Below are 19,787 nucleotides of genomic sequence, written 5' to 3' on the forward strand. Positions count from 1 at the left end.
GCACAGAGTTGACCCAGAAGCAGGACCCCGTGAGGAGCCTTGAGCGCCTCAGGGTGGGAAGGTCCACAGCCTGATCACTTGAGTGAGCCAAAGAGGCCAGGGCTGACAGGCAAATCCGCTGCTCTTTGGGGTTTGGAAGCCCCATTCAGCATTAGCAGGTGCTTGTGTCCTCTCAGAGGGGAGGTGCCCAAACTGCTTCTTTCAAAACACATCCTTGCTGTGAGGTCATAAGCAGCAAGGGGCAGAGGGAGCAGAAGCCTTTCTGTTGTATATGACAAATATCAGGGTCTTTTCCTCCCTGGTGCACCATCACCATCCTTGATGAGAGACCAACTGACTGGGGCAGGATCTCCCCACATCCAGGCACCCCTCCCAGAGTCTATTTATTTACCGCGCCTTGAACAATCACTGCATGAGTCACTCTCCTCTCAAATCTGGGCTGAGCTCTCAAATCCCTTGGGCGGTGGAGAAAGGGCAGCTCAGTGAGGTTGCTTGCTACCACTGCCAGGTGCTACCCTGTCTGCGCCAGCCCCTGGGCCAGAGGGTTTCAGGGTCTCCTGCTGTGCTGGGTCGCCTGGGGACCTCCAACCAGCGGCACCTACTCTTTAGACCATCGCCAAACTCAGCAATGAGTCGGAAGTCAAATTGCTGAAAATTATCGAGACTGCTGCATCTCTGGGTGTGCAAAATAGCCAGTGTTAAATTAGTGTCAAACCAGAAATCATAGGCACCTCCATGGAGAGGTGACAGCTGAGCCGGGTGCGGAGCTGCAGCCTGGGGAAGAAGGAGAAGCCGGGTACTCAACCGCGGCGTGCTGGGTCTGGTCCAGTTCTGTGCTACTTCTTCAGTGCTGCTAGGATCTGATTTTTACTCTGTATTGGGCCAATTGCAGACACTGCAAAAATGGAGAGAGAGCAGAAAACAACCACAGAAAACACTTTGAGGGCTGACAGCAATGTCTGATGGTGAGAAACTTAAAAAGGTCTGTCTGTTTGGCTTAGAGAAAAGCCCAGGTCATCTCACTGTATTTTACTAGAGGGACTTGCCGAGTGCTTAAAATCACTGGCAAAAGACAAATAGCTGCAAGCTAAATCCAGACAAATTAAAATAGACATAAGGCACAGTTCAAGAGGAAACAATGACTCATTGCTAGTACAAATTACTAATGGCATTGGTGCATCCTCTGCTTTGACTCATAGGAGAGGACGGGGTGCCTTCTTCTGTAGAGGGGCCAAAGGATTCACAGAGAAGTTCTTGAGGGAGGTTGCCTGACTGGAGCTGTGCAGGAGGCTAAACCAGATGACATCGAGATGCCTTCTCATATCAGCAACTTACTGTTATTCACACCATTGCATTGAATCCTGCAGCACCTCCATGCACTCAGCATCCAGTCAGTATTATCAGGATGTGCTTGCTAGTTAAATGTTAAATAATGTCTGGAAAAAATAAACACACGGGTAACTGCAATGCTCAGTAATAGTAAATCATATTCCTCATCTCCTTTCCCTTGTAAAACACAGAACAACTGTTCTTGGGAAATGGAATAGAAGCTCAAATATTTTGCTGTTGTACTCTACTGCCATACGATGTGTTACCAGCAGTAACCTGCAGTGACAGGTAAGAACTGCCTAATTAGCAGCCTCTGTGTCATGCCAGCTTTCTCTCTTACTCTTGGCTGAGGGCATTAGAGAGCATTAGACAGCATAAAGCTCTGTGCCTGGTACACATGCTATTGTAACTCAAGAAGAACATTTAATTTTTTTTTCAAATGGAGAGAAAAGTCTTGTTCTTGTGCTCATGCTGCTCTGGATTTATGCCCACCAGCTATCAAACAAAAGACAAATGACAGCGCTGTTCTTTCAACCAGCTTAATGAATCTGGCAAAAGACCTGGCAGCAGACTCCAAAGTTTTCATCTAGGCAAGGCAATGCCTATTCCAAGAGTGGAAATCTCCAGCTGGAGAGCTGGCAAGCACATGTTTGTGCTGGAGGCTTAAATCAATCATTTCTATTTTTCCCAATGTGATCTAGCAAAGTAAAGAAATTGGCTTCTTCATCAGTGGCCACAGGCCATTTTTCATGTTTAAGGTACTAGAGCCGTGGGCTTCAGTGATACATTGACTTCATGTAAAAACAGTGTTAGAACCCCCTGTTTAATAATTTATTTACAGTAGCTCTACTTTGAAAATTCTCAACAACTGCATTGTTGACACTGTCAACAAGGAGTCTGAGAGACCACTCTGTACTAGTGGTCCCCTGGAGTCATTCTTCTGTGTTCACACAGAACTCTCCCACCACCATGATATATTCCTGGTTTTGCTGCCAAACACCATTCGTCTCATCGTTACCTTGTGAACTGACACAAATTCCCCTGGCACCACCTGCTGAGTCCATGAGCAATCAAAATGCTACTGCAGACTTATATTATTCTATGTCATTGATGAAGATATTAAACAGTACCGGTCCCAGTACGGACCCCTGAGGGACACCACTTATTACTGGATGGACACTGGTAACAAGTGGTGTCCCTCAGGCATCCATACTGGGACCGGTACTGTTTAATATCTTCATCAATGACATAGACAGTGGGATTGAGTGCACCCTCAGCAAGTTTGTGAATGACACCAAACCGAGTGGTGCAGTTGACATGCCTGAGGGACAGGATGCCAACAAGAAGGACCTGGACAAGCTCGAGAAGTGACCCATGCAACTTCATGAGATTCAACAAGGACAAGTGCAAGGTCCTGCACATGGGTTGGGGCAACCCCCAGTATCAATACAGGCAGGGGGATGAAGGGATTGAGAGCAGCCTGGCCAAGAAGGACTTCGGAGTACTGGTGGATGAAAATCTGGACATAAGCCAGCAATGTGCACTTGCAGCCCAGAAGGTCCATTGTATCTTGGGCTGCATCAAAAGGAGCCGGGTCTATAGAAGGGGCCTATAAGAAAGATGTGGACAGACTTTTTAGCAGGGTGTGTTACAACAGGAAAAGGGGTAATGGTTTTAAACTAAAGGAGAGGAGATTCAGGCTAGACATGAGGAAGAAATTATTCGCAACGAGGGTGGTAAAACACTGGCCCAGGTTGCCCAGAGAGGTGGTAGATGCCCCATCCCTGGAGACATTCAAGGCCAGGCTGGACGGGGCTCTGAGCAACCTGATCTAGTTGCAGATGTCCCTGCTCATTGCAGGGGGGTTGGACTAGATGACCTTTGAAGGTCCCTTCCAACCCAAACTATTCTATGATTGATTCTATTAAATGCACTTTCTACCTCAAAGGCTTAGACAAACTTTAGGTGCCTAACTGAAAACCTGGGATTTAGATTAAATAAGAAACCCACTCAGCAGCCACTTAACTCTTTATTTAGGGTCCATCTGTTGTGCCTGGACATTCCTGAGGTGCCAGTAATTCCACTTCTGTGTATTCCCAAAACTGCTCTGGCTTACTCCAGTGGGAATCGCAAAGTAAAGGGAACATAATAAAAGACTGCAGGCTTGTGCAACTTCCTTGTAGGGCAGTACCCTATAAACACTTTCCAGCTCATGGGAATGTGCTGGCAGTACTGTATCTTCTTCTCAGTGTAAGCCTGTGGTGTGTACCCACTACACAGTCTAATTTCCACACAGAGAGGACCTGGCAAGATCTCTGCATGGGAGACAGTACATGCCAAAGAGGCATTGATAGGACACTCAAGGGTCCCAGACCCCAGAGACTGTTTCAGCATGTTTCAAAAATATGTTCATGTGCAAACTAAAGGGCCAGATCAGCCACATGTGCTCTGAACATATTTAACACAAGAGGACAAGGATCCTTCCTAAATGGTCATGGCTGCTTAATAGGTAGTGATGCATTTTCCAGTGCTGCCTCCTTATATGTTGTAACTCAATGGTTACTTCAGTCAGAGTGCTTGGAAGGTGCCTCTACATTTCTCCCAGCTTCAAAAAGTTGAAACATCTCCCATCTGCCAAGGGAATGCCTTGTTCCCTCTCTGCTTCTCTAGGCAGCAAATAGCATCCTACAATTCCAAATCAGTTAAAAAAAAAAAAAGACAAACCAAAACCACATTAAAAATATATGGAATCACTGTTTCTTCACTGATGCCCCTAATTCTACCCCAGAACCCTGAACCATTGCTAATACAGGATTTATCAGACTCCTGAGAATCCAGAGCACTAAACATTTCCCTGTTTTCTTCTCCTCAAGTGGACTCAGGTTGTAAATCTTCCAGCTTGATCTTCCAATAATAATTATGGTAATTAGCCTCTCTCTCCTTTGGGCTAGTTGCTAACATGGTCTACCCAATTTTTCCAAAAGGAATAAAACAAATTTAAATGAGAAAAAGGACAAGCCTCAGAGAACAATAACAAAAGGGCAAACTGAAAGACAGGTCTATCTAATCATCTGCACACCAGTATTATCAGAGGCAATATTTTTCTCTGCAAGCCACCAATGATCCTGCATAAAGTGGGTTGGAAGGGAAGATTGCAAGGAGAGCCCATTTAGAGTTCAGAAGACTTTTGGTCCCAGTCCATTCTTCCAGCACTGTTTATTCACCTTATAGCAAACAGACGATGAAAAGAAAAAATTAGTCCTTAGCACAAGTTGTATGTATAGTCAGACACACATCTGGGCTTCTAGCTGACCTTAAGACAGTCCTTCAGCCACAAGATGCCTATCTCAGGCCGTGTGGAGCCCCTCAACGCTCACTATGCACAGCCCAGTGAGTCTGGCTCAGGGTTTTGCTTCAGCAGTCAGGCACTTAAAAGTGCTTCAAGAAGCTCTCAACTGCTGCCTTTGGGACTCGCTGACAGATGAGGAGTGAGCTCAGCAGGATGCTTGCTGTACAGTGAAGCTCCTAAGAAGGAGAGAAGTCGTGTAATGCTTCTCCCTAAAGAACAGAGGTCTCGCTCCCTCTCCTCCTTTTCCCCTCCCTCCCACCCGACGCTCCAGTCAGCCTGGTTGGCTCAGCTCAGAGTGACAGACCAGCAAGGAGAAGAAAGCAGACGGTTTCTGCAGGGCGAGTGATCAGAACAGACTCACAGAGAGCCACAGACCATGCAGGACCTCTCAGCCAGGAAAAAGAGGGTGAGAATTTTAGCAGCACTGAACCATTCGAGCAACTCACCAGGTGCATGAAACCAGAGGTTCAAAGCATAGAAGCTCAAGCCCCTATAATGTCCTCTTTCCTTTAGTTTTAGGTGGCCACTGTCCTTAAACGCAAAACATGAGTCCACCAAAAGCTGGGCTGTAGTGAGGAGCAGGCAATAAGCCTGCCAGAATGTCAGGTCCCTACCATGGGCAAAAATGCAATCCAGTGCCAAATTAATGTATTTTTTTTGCCAGCTGCAACCATTTGGTAAATGCATCCTAATATTTTATGGCAAAAATTAAAATGGCCTCCAGAGCTCCCATTTCCAGGCCCATGGCCAGTTAATACTTCATCTCTTACCACACCGTGACCAGCAGTGGAACAAGTGCTGAACGAGTCCTGCTGGTTCTGGTCTGTCAAACATCCCAAGCTGGAGCCTGGGGACCACGCGAGCCGCTGCCTGGCCACCACATCTTCTCATGGTTTGATTTCCTCAGAGCCCACGGAGGATCTGTTCAAGAAAGCTCAGTTTGCAGGTGCAAGTTTTGCAGCTTATGTCTGGCCCACATTTCTGATGTGAGGAAAAACACTGCAAGCAAATAACTCATTATTAAAGAGACGGGCTCCAGAGATTTTTTTGTGTGTGTGTTCCAGTGAAAAGGCTTTTCTTTTAGCAGGCATTTGCCTGTGGTGTTTGCAACCTAAATATCACAAGCAGAATCTGAAAATGACATGGATTAGAAACTGATTCTTGAAACAAATCATGTTGCTTTCTTGGCAGAGCAGTAATGAATTCTCATCACTGAGTTTTTCCAACCTTGTAATACATTAATTAGTTGGAATACGCTCACATCTCAAAAATCTTGTCAGATCACAAGTTTTAATTGCACATAATTCTCACCAGTGTTTTGCTCCATAAATTAATTTCAATAACATTCAAATTTACAGAAAACATTTTAACCTTATAATTTTTTTATAAACCCATAGGAAGAAATGTTGTTCAAGAAGAAATACAGTAGTTTAGAATAAATACTAACTTCTGTCAGAGATTTTTACTTTTGATTTCCTGCCTTTAAGAGAAAATCCTATGCATGGTAACCCTTATTATGTCCTCCAGCCCTCCAGAATCATGGAAACAGATATCAGAAAGATGCCCAAGGCCAATAATTTAAAAAAAAAAACAAAATCAAATCCTTTCACCCATTTGTTTCTCAGGTCACAAAATGGAGAACTGTAAGCCTCATATTTCCATCTTTAGTACATACTCTCACTTGAGACTTAGAAAGTGGCTTAAATTTGACTTGCAAAAGAAAGATAGAGGCATGCCCTTGTTTCCTGGAGAAAGCATGCAAAAAGAATGTCCTTAGTTTTGTTTTTAAGCTTCAGAAACTTGAACTCAAGCTGTAAGAGGGTAAAGGAAGGCCACAGCCAAGCAGCTGGTACAAGTGAGGTGCAGACACAGAGTCTTGTCCTATGCCAGCGGGAAAAGATCCACGTTGGAAAAAAACTTCACAACCCCCTGCCCCACACCCCGATTCCTGGTAATTTGCTCTATAGGAAAAACCACAGGTCTGCGTGTGCTTTGTAGGGTTTGAAATGAAACTGTCTTATGGATCTTCAGCTGTACTTACTTTAAAGTGAAATAAACAATTATTAGGGGAAAAAAAAAAAAGAGACCTGATTTCTTCATATCCCACCAAAACAAAATACACACAGCCTATGGCCCCTATCCATACTGCAAATTAATTCAAAACTAAAAGAAGTATCTTGTCTAAAACACGAACACTTTTCAAGAGCACTTTTCACTTGTTTCTGCAAAGGAGGTGTCTGACCCCCACTGTGATGGCTGGGGCAGATCTGTGCTGCCAGGCAGGGGTAAGCAGACCCACAGTGCACGTCCAGAAGAAGCTTCTGGCCAGGAGGCTGGGACTGGGGGACACAGAAACCTGAACAGAGAGCCTGTATTGCCATGGTTCCCACCACTGCTGGCTCTTCAAATCAGTGTGGAGACAACTACAACTTAATGAAGGAAAAATTGTACTGTTACTGTGATTCTTTGTGATCCTGTTTTTTACAGCCTTTCCCCAGCCAAGATAACCAGCGGTTTAGGAAGGAGGCAGGAGGTGTCCTGCTTTTCTTTTTTAGGAGTATTTTTCCAAGAGACATCAAGGGAGGGAGCCTGGCTACTCCATTCCCTTTGGAGAACTTTGCAGGTTCTTTACTAAAACCTCGTTTTCCAGAAAACAGAGGCTAAATCCCAGGCTATACTAACAGATATTATAGCCCAGCCCAGTCCAGCGCAGTGCACAGGAATCTCCTGGGAAGACGTAAAATGTCAAGTGTGACTCCCTAGCTCTGTCTTGGCTGGGCACCACAAGTGTGTGCATGTGTGCGCCTGACTATGTATATGGCAAATGCTCTCTTCCATCCCCCTCCTCACGCAAATTTTTGTTTCCTTGGAAAATAAGAGAATTGATCTGATGGCAGAAGATAACCAGAGTTTTCCCCCTATACGCTGTTTGTACATCTTTGTGTATACTCTATATAAGTACACAGTTTTGATTCCTGAACAGGAAGGAACATATTTTTAAAGGTATTATACATATAACAAAATACTTTGAAGTCACTTATGAAAATTCTTCTCATTTGCCACCCTTGGCTTTAAGCATCTACACAGACCTAGGGAGTTTCAAAGGGGAATTTTTATAATCCCGTCCTGTGCCTGTTTACTTTTCAAAGCAATTAATACTCTAAAAATATCCCCAAGAGGCATTGATACTAGAAGAAAGTTCCATTTCATTAATGGTTATTTAGTTTTTCTTAAGGCTTCCTTTATCTTCAGAACACATTTGGGAAGCCATGGGATAAATTAAGTATGATTAAATAATACCGTGACTCATCAACACACAGGAGTTCAACATATATTTGAATATGTCCAACAAAAAGGTGCTGCTGATCCTTGTTCCAGTGGCGTTCCTCCTGTTGATTGGCATGCAAGGTGCTTTCTTCTTTCAGCTTTGACTTTTCACCAAGTTATCTTCATTATTCAAAGTGCCATAGCATGAACTGTGAGAATCTGGTTGTACTTTGCCTGTCAATTTTTGTCCTAGGGAAAAGGGGTGAGAGAAGGGAAAAACAACAACTCTGTGAAGAATTTTAATAAAACAAATCCCCCACCAATCCATCATTTAAACATTCTTTGCTCCAGTAATCATTGTTTTCATTCGACTAGTTGTAACAATAGCTTGGAAGAAGTCTGAAAGATTCTATGAAAAATCTGTTGGGAACAGGAATAGAAAATAAGGGAACAGTATATTTATTAAATATGACCAGAGCATATTTGTGACTCAACTCTCCTAGGTCATCTCATTATCTGATATCTCATTTTTAAACAGAGAGACAGAAAAAAAGCCCTACTTACCAGGAATATGTCCACAGTCAATAAAAGCACTATGTAAATGCTCCTCTTTTTTACTTCTTGCAATTACAAATACACTAAGGAAAGATAGAATACACCTGCAAAATAACAGTGGCATAGTATCATTAGAAACAGTTCACTGCATCTGAGATGAGAATTTCTTTCCAACTTTCTTTTTCAAGGACTTCCAAACCCAAGCTGCTCAGTTTATAAAGAAACTTTTCTTCCTGGCAGCTCTATAAATTCATCTTGGGCTCCCTTTCAGTCTAGTTTTTGCCTCCTGAAGCTTTATTATCAATTCTGAAGGCTCCACAGGCAAAATTACACTTTCAGCAATATATACCTAATCAAATGCCTGTGAGTGTGAGACCACAACATTTGAATCCCTGAGCAAATCTTCACAGAGCATCTAAGCTAGCATTCTAGCATTTGCGATTTCATTAACAACTCAGTCTAGCTGCAGACAATCAACATCTCCGTTGTTTTTCTCATCTGAGTGTGTGTCTCAGGGGCAAACTGTAAGCCAGGAGCAATGAGAAACTGCTATGCTTGGATAAATCTTCTATCCACTCTGTGTTGGATACACAACCACTAACTCCTGCCTGCCAAATACATGGGTTGAATTTGCTCATCTCCATTTTCTGTCACTTTTCCTGCAGTCAAACAAGGTAGCGATTGTGTGTACCTACTCCAGTCCAGCTGCAGAGGACGAAGACATCTGTAGTTATCAGCCCCTGTGTTTGACAGCACGGTGGCAAGACACCTCCAGCAGTCCTGGGAGATGCTTTTAACCATCTCACACCCTATATCAAGTAGCTGCCACCTGTCCCCAGAGTTGTAACAGTGCTGGTGGACAGAAGAAGGTTTCTGCTCTCACAAGACCTAGGACCTTCTTCAAACATTTATTGTTAACAGTTTCTTAGCACGGTCTGAACTTTTCCACAAGTGTTTTGTGTCTTTCTTGGCACAGGAGGATGAGGGAGAGATACCATAGTGCTGTCCCGTTAGCAAGCAACTCATATAATTGCTAATACCTAGTGGCAGCAAAGACCAGGCGGACACGCAAGTGGAAGGTAACATGGGAGGAGATTTCTCACAGTTATTAAAGCACCCCCATAATATGATCTTTGGTGCAAAGCAGTGATTTCTCCTTCCTGCTGGAGGAACACATGCTGCTGGTTTTTCATTCCATCATGAGATTAGTAGTTCATAAGTGTCTCACATTTTTACATATTTGGATTCAAAACCAGGCCTCTAAACTCCCAAAGCACAGATATCAATCTTTCCTTTAATGTTTTTTATCCTACTATAATGGCTATTCCATAATACTTTAATAACAAGACGGGTTTCTTCTTACTGAGAAAAAAAGGGATTCCACAAGGCAATGCTGTTTCTGTGCAAGCGTTAGTGCAGAATTTAGGCCAATACACTTACCCAAACAGAAACATGAACACGCTCAGCAAAGCTGCACTTTGGAATTCCTGATAAAATACGACCCCTGGAATGTGACAGAAACAAGAATTGCAGATCTTGACTAGCTTCCAAGCGACATGAATTACAGCAGGGAGGGTCAGGAACAGTGTCATGCTCAAATGGAGAAAAAAAAATCCCAAATAAGGTATTAATACACATTGTGATGGATTCACTTTATGTGCCCATGTTCCATTATCTAGGCTTTCTCAAGATACTGCATGGGATTGGAGATTTAGTTTCTCAGGTTGGAGGATGTGCTGTGTTAGGAACTGCACAGATGCAGGTATTTTTTGCATTATCAGCAACAATTTTTTATGCAGGTCAAACTCAAGGTCTTATTCACAAGCAGAACCATAGCAATAAGCTGACAGGTTCTTTGTGGATTTAGTTAAGCCACTCCAACAGACCATGTGAACATCTTAACTCCAATTGGGAACAGGTTTTCGATAACTAGTTGTGTCCCTGTTGTTTACACCAAGTTAAGGGCTCCAGCAGCCAAGTTTACCAAATCTTTCTGGCTGATGGGATCACTTGCTCTTTCTGGTCACCCCTCTTCCAGGAATTATCAACTCTGCAGTGGAGGTGACAGAGCCAGATGTGTATCTGGATCTCAGCTGCCCCAATTCACAGCCAAGTATATTATAATAGCTTTAAACCACTGATGAGCATAGCTTTGCTCAGAAACAAGAGAGCGTGAACAGTGCAGCTGATGTGTGACTGTATCTTCAAAGGCTGTAACTGGGGATGGGGGAATCATGAGACGAGGTACCTTCTACGAGCACCTCAGCAAGATTCAGCAGAGGTTGTTCTTCTAAGCCCTACACTGGTTTAACTAACCTGGTGCAAATGCATGTGTATCCAGTCTCAAAGCTATTAAGCCATTTCTGAATAGGTGCTTGATCTTTTAAGGAGGCACAAGGCCAAATTCCCCATATGGTCACAAGAACGCAACCCCATTTTGGCACAAGCTTCCTCTCGGTCACAAAGTGTAGGTCTCTTCTAACACAGGTGCTGAGGCAATCTGTGCATGAAACTAACTCCCCTTCTCATTAATGGCAGCTCTGCATGAGAAACTCCTGCACAGCAATGACAGGAAAGCCCCCAGTGTGTGTTAAAATGAGTCATAAATGTTCTAACAACATGATCATTTTGGCTCATTGCTGATACAGCATCTTAGTCGTCCTCCGAGCTCATGTTCTTATGCTGTGCACCATTTCCAAGATTTGCAGTCCCTCTTTAACAATGCTGAGTTCAAAGTTCTCACCCAAAATAAAATGTTAAATGCTTAAAAAGTCTTTGGAGTAATTTTATTTCCTTCACTTAACCTAGAATCCCACCTTCTGAAATGGAATATACACTAACTGCTATGAAACACAGCTGGTTGTCATTTGAGTAGTTTGCCAGGCTGTTAAAATTGCTCTACCAGTTCGGATACGGAGAGGCTGGTGTGCACATGGTAAACACATTTATTGGATGTCAAGATTAGGCTGGGATAAATGCAGGTACTTCTAGCAAACCAGCAAGGCACAGTAAACTGTACATGTCAGTTCTGGAAATGCTAGAATTTGCTTATTTTTATTTTGCTTCAAAAGTGCTGAACTTATTCATTTTTCAGAACTTAAACACCTGTCACTTAGGAAAAACTTCTTTTTGTGAAGACAAACATGACTCTTTTGTTTTCCAGTTCACAGGCAGTAATTCTTGGAAACCTTATGTTTAGAAAATTGTTCTGTAGAGGCAGAAGGTCAGAAACAAACCTGAAATAATGGCACTGATGGCGAAGAATACAAAATTAATGGGCACAACTGCTGTCACTTCGTACAGATGCATTGCTTGATTCAGGAACCTGGAAGATAAGCATTATTGTGTCTCATGCCCACAGGAAGTTCATTGCCCTTAAAGTCAGGTTAAGCCACTTTATGTCAGTTTAACAATAAGTGTGACCATTTGTTTACCACGATAGCAAGTAGCCCTGGACAGATGCATATGTGTATTGAGTTTACCTTCTGGTTTTGACTTTGCAGAATACAAATAGGCGAAAGCAAGAAGGTTGGTGTGGATTCTTTTGGCCACAGGCTGTTACTGGAGGGTCCTTTGAACCACTGATGGAAAATTTTGTCTGCCACGGATAAGTGAGGAATGCTAGGGTATTACTGCTTATGGCCTACATCGGCTCTTGGAAGCAGTGCTGCCTGTGAGCAGCCTGGGACAAGTTGCTTTGATTTAAACAGATTGTGTAAGGGTATATTTCCAGCATGGACATGAACACATGAGTTCTCATAGGAGCTGTTTCACTTTGCTCAAGTCCACACTGCTGCTACTGCTCAATTCAACTTGGCTAAAACACATATTTGTATGTTTATCCATACAATCATACCCCAGAAACGCTCTGTCCTGCTGGGAAAGTCCAGGAAGGTAGTTCCAAGCCTGTGCTCCTTAGGTTGGAAACTCTGCTGTGCTTCTCAGAAAGGCAACATAAACCCTCACCAGAATGATGAGCAAGAGTGTGTGGGGCCACAGGAGTATACACTGCAGGACCAAAATGTTGAACATGAAGCAGCCTGCACACTCTGCATCAGTGGATGAAAAAGGCAAAGCAATTAACCCACTTGTATGGAGACCACAGCTATCAACATTTACCCGTAGGGTGATGAATCATGAGTGTGAACTCTTGGATGCGCCAACAGATACTCTGTTATGTGAACGGTGCATTTCAGACCAAAAAAGAAAAATCAGGAGGCTGCAGAGTGTATTCAAAACCTATAAAAAGAACCATGCTTAAATGTTTCACTGGTACAATATATGTGCACAGTAAAAATCCAAGCTTGGATCTGTTTTAGCCATTAAAATAATTGCATGGTTATTTTAGCAACTGTTGAACAGTCTCCATGGTGCTTTAAAAATAAAGAAATCCTACATATCCACAGGATAGTCAGGATTTTGAAGTCATTGAAAACACCTCATTATTTTCTCCCATTTGCAACAAACTTGGTCTTAGGGACTAAAACAGTGATACCAAGGCCCAGCATTGAAACCAGAAGGATGTTGCAGCACAGGCTGTTCTGAGCTAATGCACAACAGTCAAATAAAATAAGAGAGGAAACAAATAAAATGAAAAATTTAGACTGACAGCACTCTCTCTGTTGGAAAATGTGTCCAAGAGAGAGGAGAGAAAGAGACACTGAGCCCAGGGAATGAAATGGGCACATTTCACTTCTGTTTTAATTTTGACCCAGCAAAAGAAAGAAAATACTGGCAAGGAGAGGTCAGTTCAGCAGCTTCCTATTTACCAAGCTTTTATTTCCTTTTTTAAATGCTCTGAGCTGTTCTCCCAGTAAAGACAAGCTGGACATAAATTACTCTATAATCTGTTACAGGGGAGTTCCTGAGTCAGCTATGAAGAATCACTGCATAATAACGCACGGGCTTTCTGGTTCCACATGGGAATGGTATGTTCTGCCACGAGAAAGCTGGGTTGGCTCTTCTACTGGAACATAATCATGCAAGTAAACACTCAAGACTCGCACTGGAGCAGTCTAGATGAGATTACTGAACGATGCTATCAGCACTTGAAGCAGAGGGACCAGCAGAAAGGGAATGGGCTCTCTGTTCAGCTGCAAGCCATATTTTACTATGCTGCCACCCCCAGCAATCTGCAAAGGCAGCATAAAACAATCACTTAACAGGCCAGAGGCCAGCAGGGAAAACTCCAATGTCCCCTGCACACCAGAAGTTAACTATTTCCTAAAAAGGTACAGACCTACAGGGTAGCAAAGTGCAACATGGAGATATAACAGAGGCAGAGAGAAAGTTGGGGTAAACTCTCTTCTTCAGTCTGACTAGTGACATAAGCTGGGAAAAAGAGATGCATAATGAGGGGAAATGTGGCCATTTGATTATTCAGCAATGAAGGTTTCTAAAAGTAAACTCCCCAAATTTACATAAACATAAAATCCATTTAATGAGTTCAAGACCCGTGCCAAAACTAGAAGACCTTGTATAAGTTGATAATGAGAGGAGGTAGCATCTATAATAATCAATTAGACACTGAGAAATAAAGCCTAAATGAACAATACAATCAACTGTAGGCAATTCATGCATCTGTTAAGACTCTGCCAGGAATTTGTTGCCTTTAAGTGCAACTTGTATCTGGAGTTGATATCAGTATCAAATAAAACTGACATAAAATGTGTATGAAGGTTAGGAGATAAGTAGAATCTCACTTACTTGACTTGGAAAGCACAAGAAGTTGCCATTAAAAAAATCATGATATAGAAAACAGGATAAGTTAGCTGCATTTTCCCCTTCACAGAGAGTGTTATCATGCTGGCCACAGCCTTTACAGCAATGACAGTCAGGGATGCTGAAAGGGAAAGGGAGAGATTAGCAGGGCAGGATTCACAGCAGTGACCCCAGCGCATAGGTGAGAGAGGATAAGGTACCAGGTCAGAGCCACAGGTCTGATCACCTAAAAAGACATTGAGGTAGGATTTGGGGACCTAAAACCAAGTGTGTGATTTTTACAAATACTTGTGAAGCTACTGTCTAATCTCAGAGTGGGCTTAGCTCCATGCGTGCTTTGTGTTTTGCTCTTAAATTCTTGTAGCACTGAGGTCTGCAACCCCGCATCTACCCAGAGTTTCCCCATTTTCAACTCTGTAGCTGAGGTTAGAGTCACATAAAATCTTGCAAGGCAGGACTTGTGTGTGCCTGCGTCTGTGTGTGTGACAGCGGCTGAGCTCAGGGTGAGGAAAGAACTGGATCCATTTCACACTCCTGGGCCAATTCCCTAAACACTGGACTACCAGTCAGAGGTGGTACAACAGCCTCCACATCTACCAGACATACTTTGTTTAGCTCCAGATGCTGATTTTGAGCCCAAGTTGCATTATTCAAGAGAGGTCTCTCTGTGCAAAGCATCTGGGACACCTCCTAGTAGCAGCCTGCATGTGGCATTGGCGGCCTAAAATAACTCCTCGCCCTCAGGATTTCTCTGCTGGGATGGGACCTGGCCAATGCCGGCCAAAGCTGACTTCTGGGATCACATCCCAAAGCACCCAACTCTCCTCACGGGTTATGTATGGAGAGCAGTAACCAACACAGGGGTCTGCATTTCATTTCAGTGCCAGGCTCTTAGGACCATTTTCTGCATTTAGCTCACAGGATAGAATATTTCAGTAGTGTGTTTTTAATCCATTTAGTCACTGTCATTGCATCACCACAAACAAATCTCAGACAACAGTTTCAGTACATGTTGCCAGTTCAGAGAAGTCATGCTATACACATCTTTTAGAAAAGGGGCCGACAGTTCAGCTAAGAGTTTCTTCAGATTTCCTTTTGGAGGGCGCTCTTGGTTTGTTGAAGATAACCCAAGTAGGCTGTGATTACTGCAAGTGAAATGTAACAAATTCAAAAGAAACAAAAAAAGGTAAGAAGAGTCAGGGTGTGGAGACGACCTTTGAAGAAAGGTAATTAATCGTCAGGAGCACCGTCCCCCAGCTGGGATCCAGTTCCAGCCTCTTCCAAAGCTGAAGGGTGTTGGATTTCGGTGGTCTGATTAAGCCTCCCATAACTGCAAAATTCAGATTGGCAAGAAGATCTGCACTGTGCAAAAAGTTCAGGCCAAGGGTTGGGAGAAAAGGTGGGGGAAGAAGAACAGATTCAGGCCTGTGGTTTCGATTGCAAGCATTTTTCTTACGGCAAGTCCAAAATTCAGAGGGAGTTTAAGAGTTGCGTACATCTTGTGATGATACCATTTATCATCATGAAATTCACTGTTTTCATGACAACCTTTCCATCTAGTACTTCACTTCTTGCTCTGTAATGGAAATAGGTGGAGCGTTTTAACAAACGCAGCAGTAAAAGTGAGCAGAGGAGGTCTAATCCTGGCCTGCAATGATGCTAACGATATAATAAAAAGCCAAAAAATACACTCAAGCCCCAACAAGCAGCATACAAAAAATGTGAGATTTGTAGTTGAACACGGAGCAGTTATTATTTTAAAAGAACACTTACAGGTAAAAATTGGTAGTTTGAATTGTCCAACTAAGGGTAAAGATTGCTGAAAAATTGTTTCTGATGAAAGGGCAGTTTCCACCCCTCAAAATTTTATCAAACCAGAAAAGAAAGCATCAGGGTTGGTGGTTTTTTATTGGTTTGGTTTGAGTTGTTTTTGAAAAATGGAATCATCTTTTTAGTTAAAGTAACTCTGGAATAAGTTTCAAAACCTAGGAAATGGTTTTCCTATCTCCGATAGAACGACCCCCCACAAGGCTAGCTTGACAAACTACGTCACTTTCCACCTGCTAGGGCAGGAAACTCAGAAATCCCACTTTAATCTGAAATATTTTCCCTAAAACTTATGATAACTCCCAGTATATACATGAGGTGAGATAATTCTCACAAAATTAACTTGCAGAGTTGTACTAAGCAAAACATTTGTAGATTTTATGATCACCTCCATATTTTCTTCATGATTAGAGTAGCTCTCATGTCCAACTAAGCACAAAGGCTGCCCTCTTTTTAAAGAAACCTTTCTACATTTCATTTACATCTGTACAAACCCTCCACCAGGAATGTATCTGTGCAGGTCTGACAGAAGGTCTGACGACCTGCCACTGAGAATTTTCTGCGCGGAGACCCCAAGCCTCATCCTCCCCTCCCGCAGCCAGGGCCACGCGGGGGCAGCGCGTGTGCCAGACAGCTGGGAGCAGAGCTGCCTCTCTCAGCCCCCATCGCTTTGCTCAGCAGAAAGGTCAGAGAGCAAGCAGAAGACTCTAAGGGTAGCTTTGTGGGGACTGCCAGGCATCAGGACAGCTGCAGGAACTGGGAGCCAGCCGCAGCTCTGGGTTTGCTGCTTGAGGGAATTTTCAGTATTTCAAAAGTTCCCATGAACCAGGATTTGTTTGTTTATGTCTTTTTTAATAGAACAGAAATGATGACACATTCTTCCTGAAGCTGCATATGCTCACCAAAACCTCAGCAGCCACCAGATGAAATTGTTATTTTTTGGTTGATTGCAGCCTGACCACCAAACTGAAGTCGGTGCCTGCTGGGGCTCGGGTTCACAGCCCTGCTGCTGTTCAGCTCCACGCATCCCTTTGGCACTGGTGTCATCAGGGCTGGCAGGCTCCATGGCAAAAGAAGCACACTGGGCTACACAGCCAAATGTCCCAGGTGTCCCGGAGCCACGTGGTGACCTTGCTCGGGGCAGCCATCATGGTGGTTCTGCCCAGAACTGCAGCAATCAAGTGTAGAAGCCCATCTGGGGATCTTCAGGCTTCCAGCTACATGACAAGGAGTCTGGCCTCGCTTGTTGCTCAGGAGCGTGCAGTGCCTCACACTCCTCATGGCGGGGTAGGAAGCTGAAGAGCAGCTCAAGAGAGGTCTGCCAGTGCTCCCAGACTCTGTGCTAGGAGATGGGGGCTGGCTGGACTCACACTTCACTCCTACAAACCAAGAGCAGTTGAACAGTTGGACCTAAGGCTTTTGGGACTTTTCCATCTCTGCCTTGTGCAGGCAGCATGGAAAACCTTCTGGGCTCCTGCAGAGCTACAGATCCTACTGTTCCTAGCTGTGAAACTTAAATGGGAAGACTGTCCCAAAAAAGTTGATCTGGAAGTAAGAAACCAGTCAGGGATCTGAAGGAAGATGATTAGTGAATCTGTGAGGGTTTTTCACATTCAGTTAAATTCAAGTTGTGTAACTAGAAAACTTTAGTGACATTCTGTTTTATCAAAACACTCATGAACAGCTCCATCAGAAATGTGCTTTGTAAGACTTTGCAGACTGATAATGCACCTGCTGAACTCAGTGAAAATATACCTGTTGATTTCAATGGCACAGTTCAAGAACCTTTCACTTCATGGTGTACCATCAGAGTTTCATGGACAAGTGAGAAGACAAGGATGGGAGAAGACATGGGGTGGTGACAAATTCTTAATATATGCCTGCAAGCTGTAGAGCTTTAGAGAGAGCCTCCTGACATCTTTCAAAACTGATTCAAGTTTAACTTTATTGACAGCTGCCTGATAAAATGATCTCCTTTGTTTCCCTGGGTATTGATTGTGGCAGCGTTAATCAGAAGGCAAATTTCAGTGGCCCACCGAGTTCTTGCTATGCTTCTGGAAAGGTGGTAAAGTATGAAATGTTGCATATGCAAACAGGCGTATCGTTGCATTTGCTTACAGAACACTTAAGGAACTGATTTTCACAGCTAGCCTGATCTTCAAAAAACAGTTTCAAATAGTCCCCTTTCCCAGGATCTAAGGCTAAAGTGTTATTTAAAAAAACCCTACAGAATACCATTGTGCACAGCATATTCATTTCAGGAAATCTGTAAAAAGAGATACTCCCAGCAATAAGCGTAGAAACTATGTATCATAATAGGCTTTTCTCTTCAAAAAGAGACCACGGTAAAAATCATGTGAAATGTTTCAATGATTCTCCTTCAGCATGCTGCTTTGAAATGACCCTAATCTACACTAACTGGGGAGATTGAGTGTCAAGGAATTATCAAGTAACAGACAGGAACATTAAAGTGAATAATATGTTCTTACCCAGTAGTGCTACCATCATTAACAAAACCACGATGTGCTTCACAGCCTTTCTTTTGTAAAAATAGAGGAGAATGGAGAATATTATAATTTCTAAGATCTGAAAATAAAAGGGAAGAAAGTTAGAGCTGTGAAACTATGTAATAAATGCTTCATTCAAAGTCTTTGAGATGTCACATTCATTTTCTCTGCCCTAACAGTTCAAAGGAGTACTACTTTATTAAGCATCTTCTGTTAAAAACTAACTTTATTGCTAGTTCACTGAGCTACCAAACAAGTGCTGTCATTTGTATATCCTATTATAGCAAATGTTAAACTTCGAGCATTTCTTATTCCTTTAGTTTTTCTTTTTGCACTTCTAGTTGTATTTTGTCACTGGTAGCATTGAGAAAACTTTTTAATGTGACAGCAAAGATGCCCATGTTCATTTGTAATAATTCTTACAGAATTATAATTCCTATGGAGTAAAGAACTTACCTGAAGGAACAAAAGTCTCTCCTTCTAGCTATGGTATTCCTAGTGTCACTCTTTGTGACATGCAAGCTTATTTTTGCTACCTTCTTTTCCTTTCTCCCCAGTCTTACTAAAAAAATTCCCCCAAACAGTGTATTTTTGTTCAAACTTTCTGCCATACATCATAAGGAAGAAAACATTTATTTCATGTGGTGGTTCTTAAATCACAGGTACCTGTCAGAAGCTTACCTTGAAAAGCTCAGTGACACACTAGCAGACCACACTGAAGCACATTTGCAGCTGCTGAAGCAGCTTTACCTACATTGTGCATGGTCCAAACCTGCTCCTTCAATAACATCTGACAACTAAATAACAAACAGTTATATTTACTGACTTCTTGTTAATGTGTCTCTTTGCGGATTCCCTTAGTAACTCTTGCCTTTCGCCATCTCAAAAGTATGGGTGTTCTCCCTCCTGCCCACATTGCCCAAACACCCCTCTATGCCTAAAGAAAACTGCAAGTGCAAGAGCCAAAAAGCTTTTGTGAAGCCCAGAAGACACATGAAAACAGGGATTATGGACCTCTGCACTGAGAGGTGCTCAGAAGCCTGGTAGCCCTAGAGACTGTGTGGAGAGAGAGAACTTTTTGCATGGTAGAGAGTAATCACATGGGGGAAATAAGACAGAAAATGAGATTGTTATCATTAATGACTCTGGTTATTGTCATTTTTTACCAATAAAACAAGTAATAGAAAAACCTCATGTCTACCTCCTTGGTTTTGTCACCAACATATTGATTT

At 42.9% G+C, this 19,787-nt stretch overlaps 1 protein-coding gene across 1 annotated transcript in view; it reads right to left on the reverse strand.

Annotated features, from left to right (window-relative positions):
• Nucleotides 1–8,099: 8,099 nt before the first annotated feature.
• Nucleotides 8,100–19,787, reverse strand: part of NIPAL2 (NIPA like domain containing 2) — a 49,067-nt gene continuing 37,379 nt past the window's right edge. The window contains exons 6-11 of the mRNA XM_065629652.1: nt 18,538–18,634; nt 14,207–14,342; nt 11,737–11,825; nt 9,941–10,004; nt 8,510–8,604; nt 8,100–8,194 (exon numbers count right to left, since the gene is read on the reverse strand). Of these exons, the coding sequence (XP_065485724.1) occupies nt 8,100–8,194; nt 8,510–8,604; nt 9,941–10,004; nt 11,737–11,825; nt 14,207–14,342; nt 18,538–18,634 (576 nt within the window). The remainder of the gene's footprint in view (nt 8,195–8,509; nt 8,605–9,940; nt 10,005–11,736; nt 11,826–14,206; nt 14,343–18,537; nt 18,635–19,787) is intronic.

The sequence above is a fragment of the Caloenas nicobarica genome, chromosome 2 (genome assembly GCF_036013445.1).
Source record: "Caloenas nicobarica isolate bCalNic1 chromosome 2, bCalNic1.hap1, whole genome shotgun sequence".
Taxonomy (NCBI): Eukaryota; Metazoa; Chordata; class Aves; order Columbiformes; family Columbidae; genus Caloenas; species Caloenas nicobarica.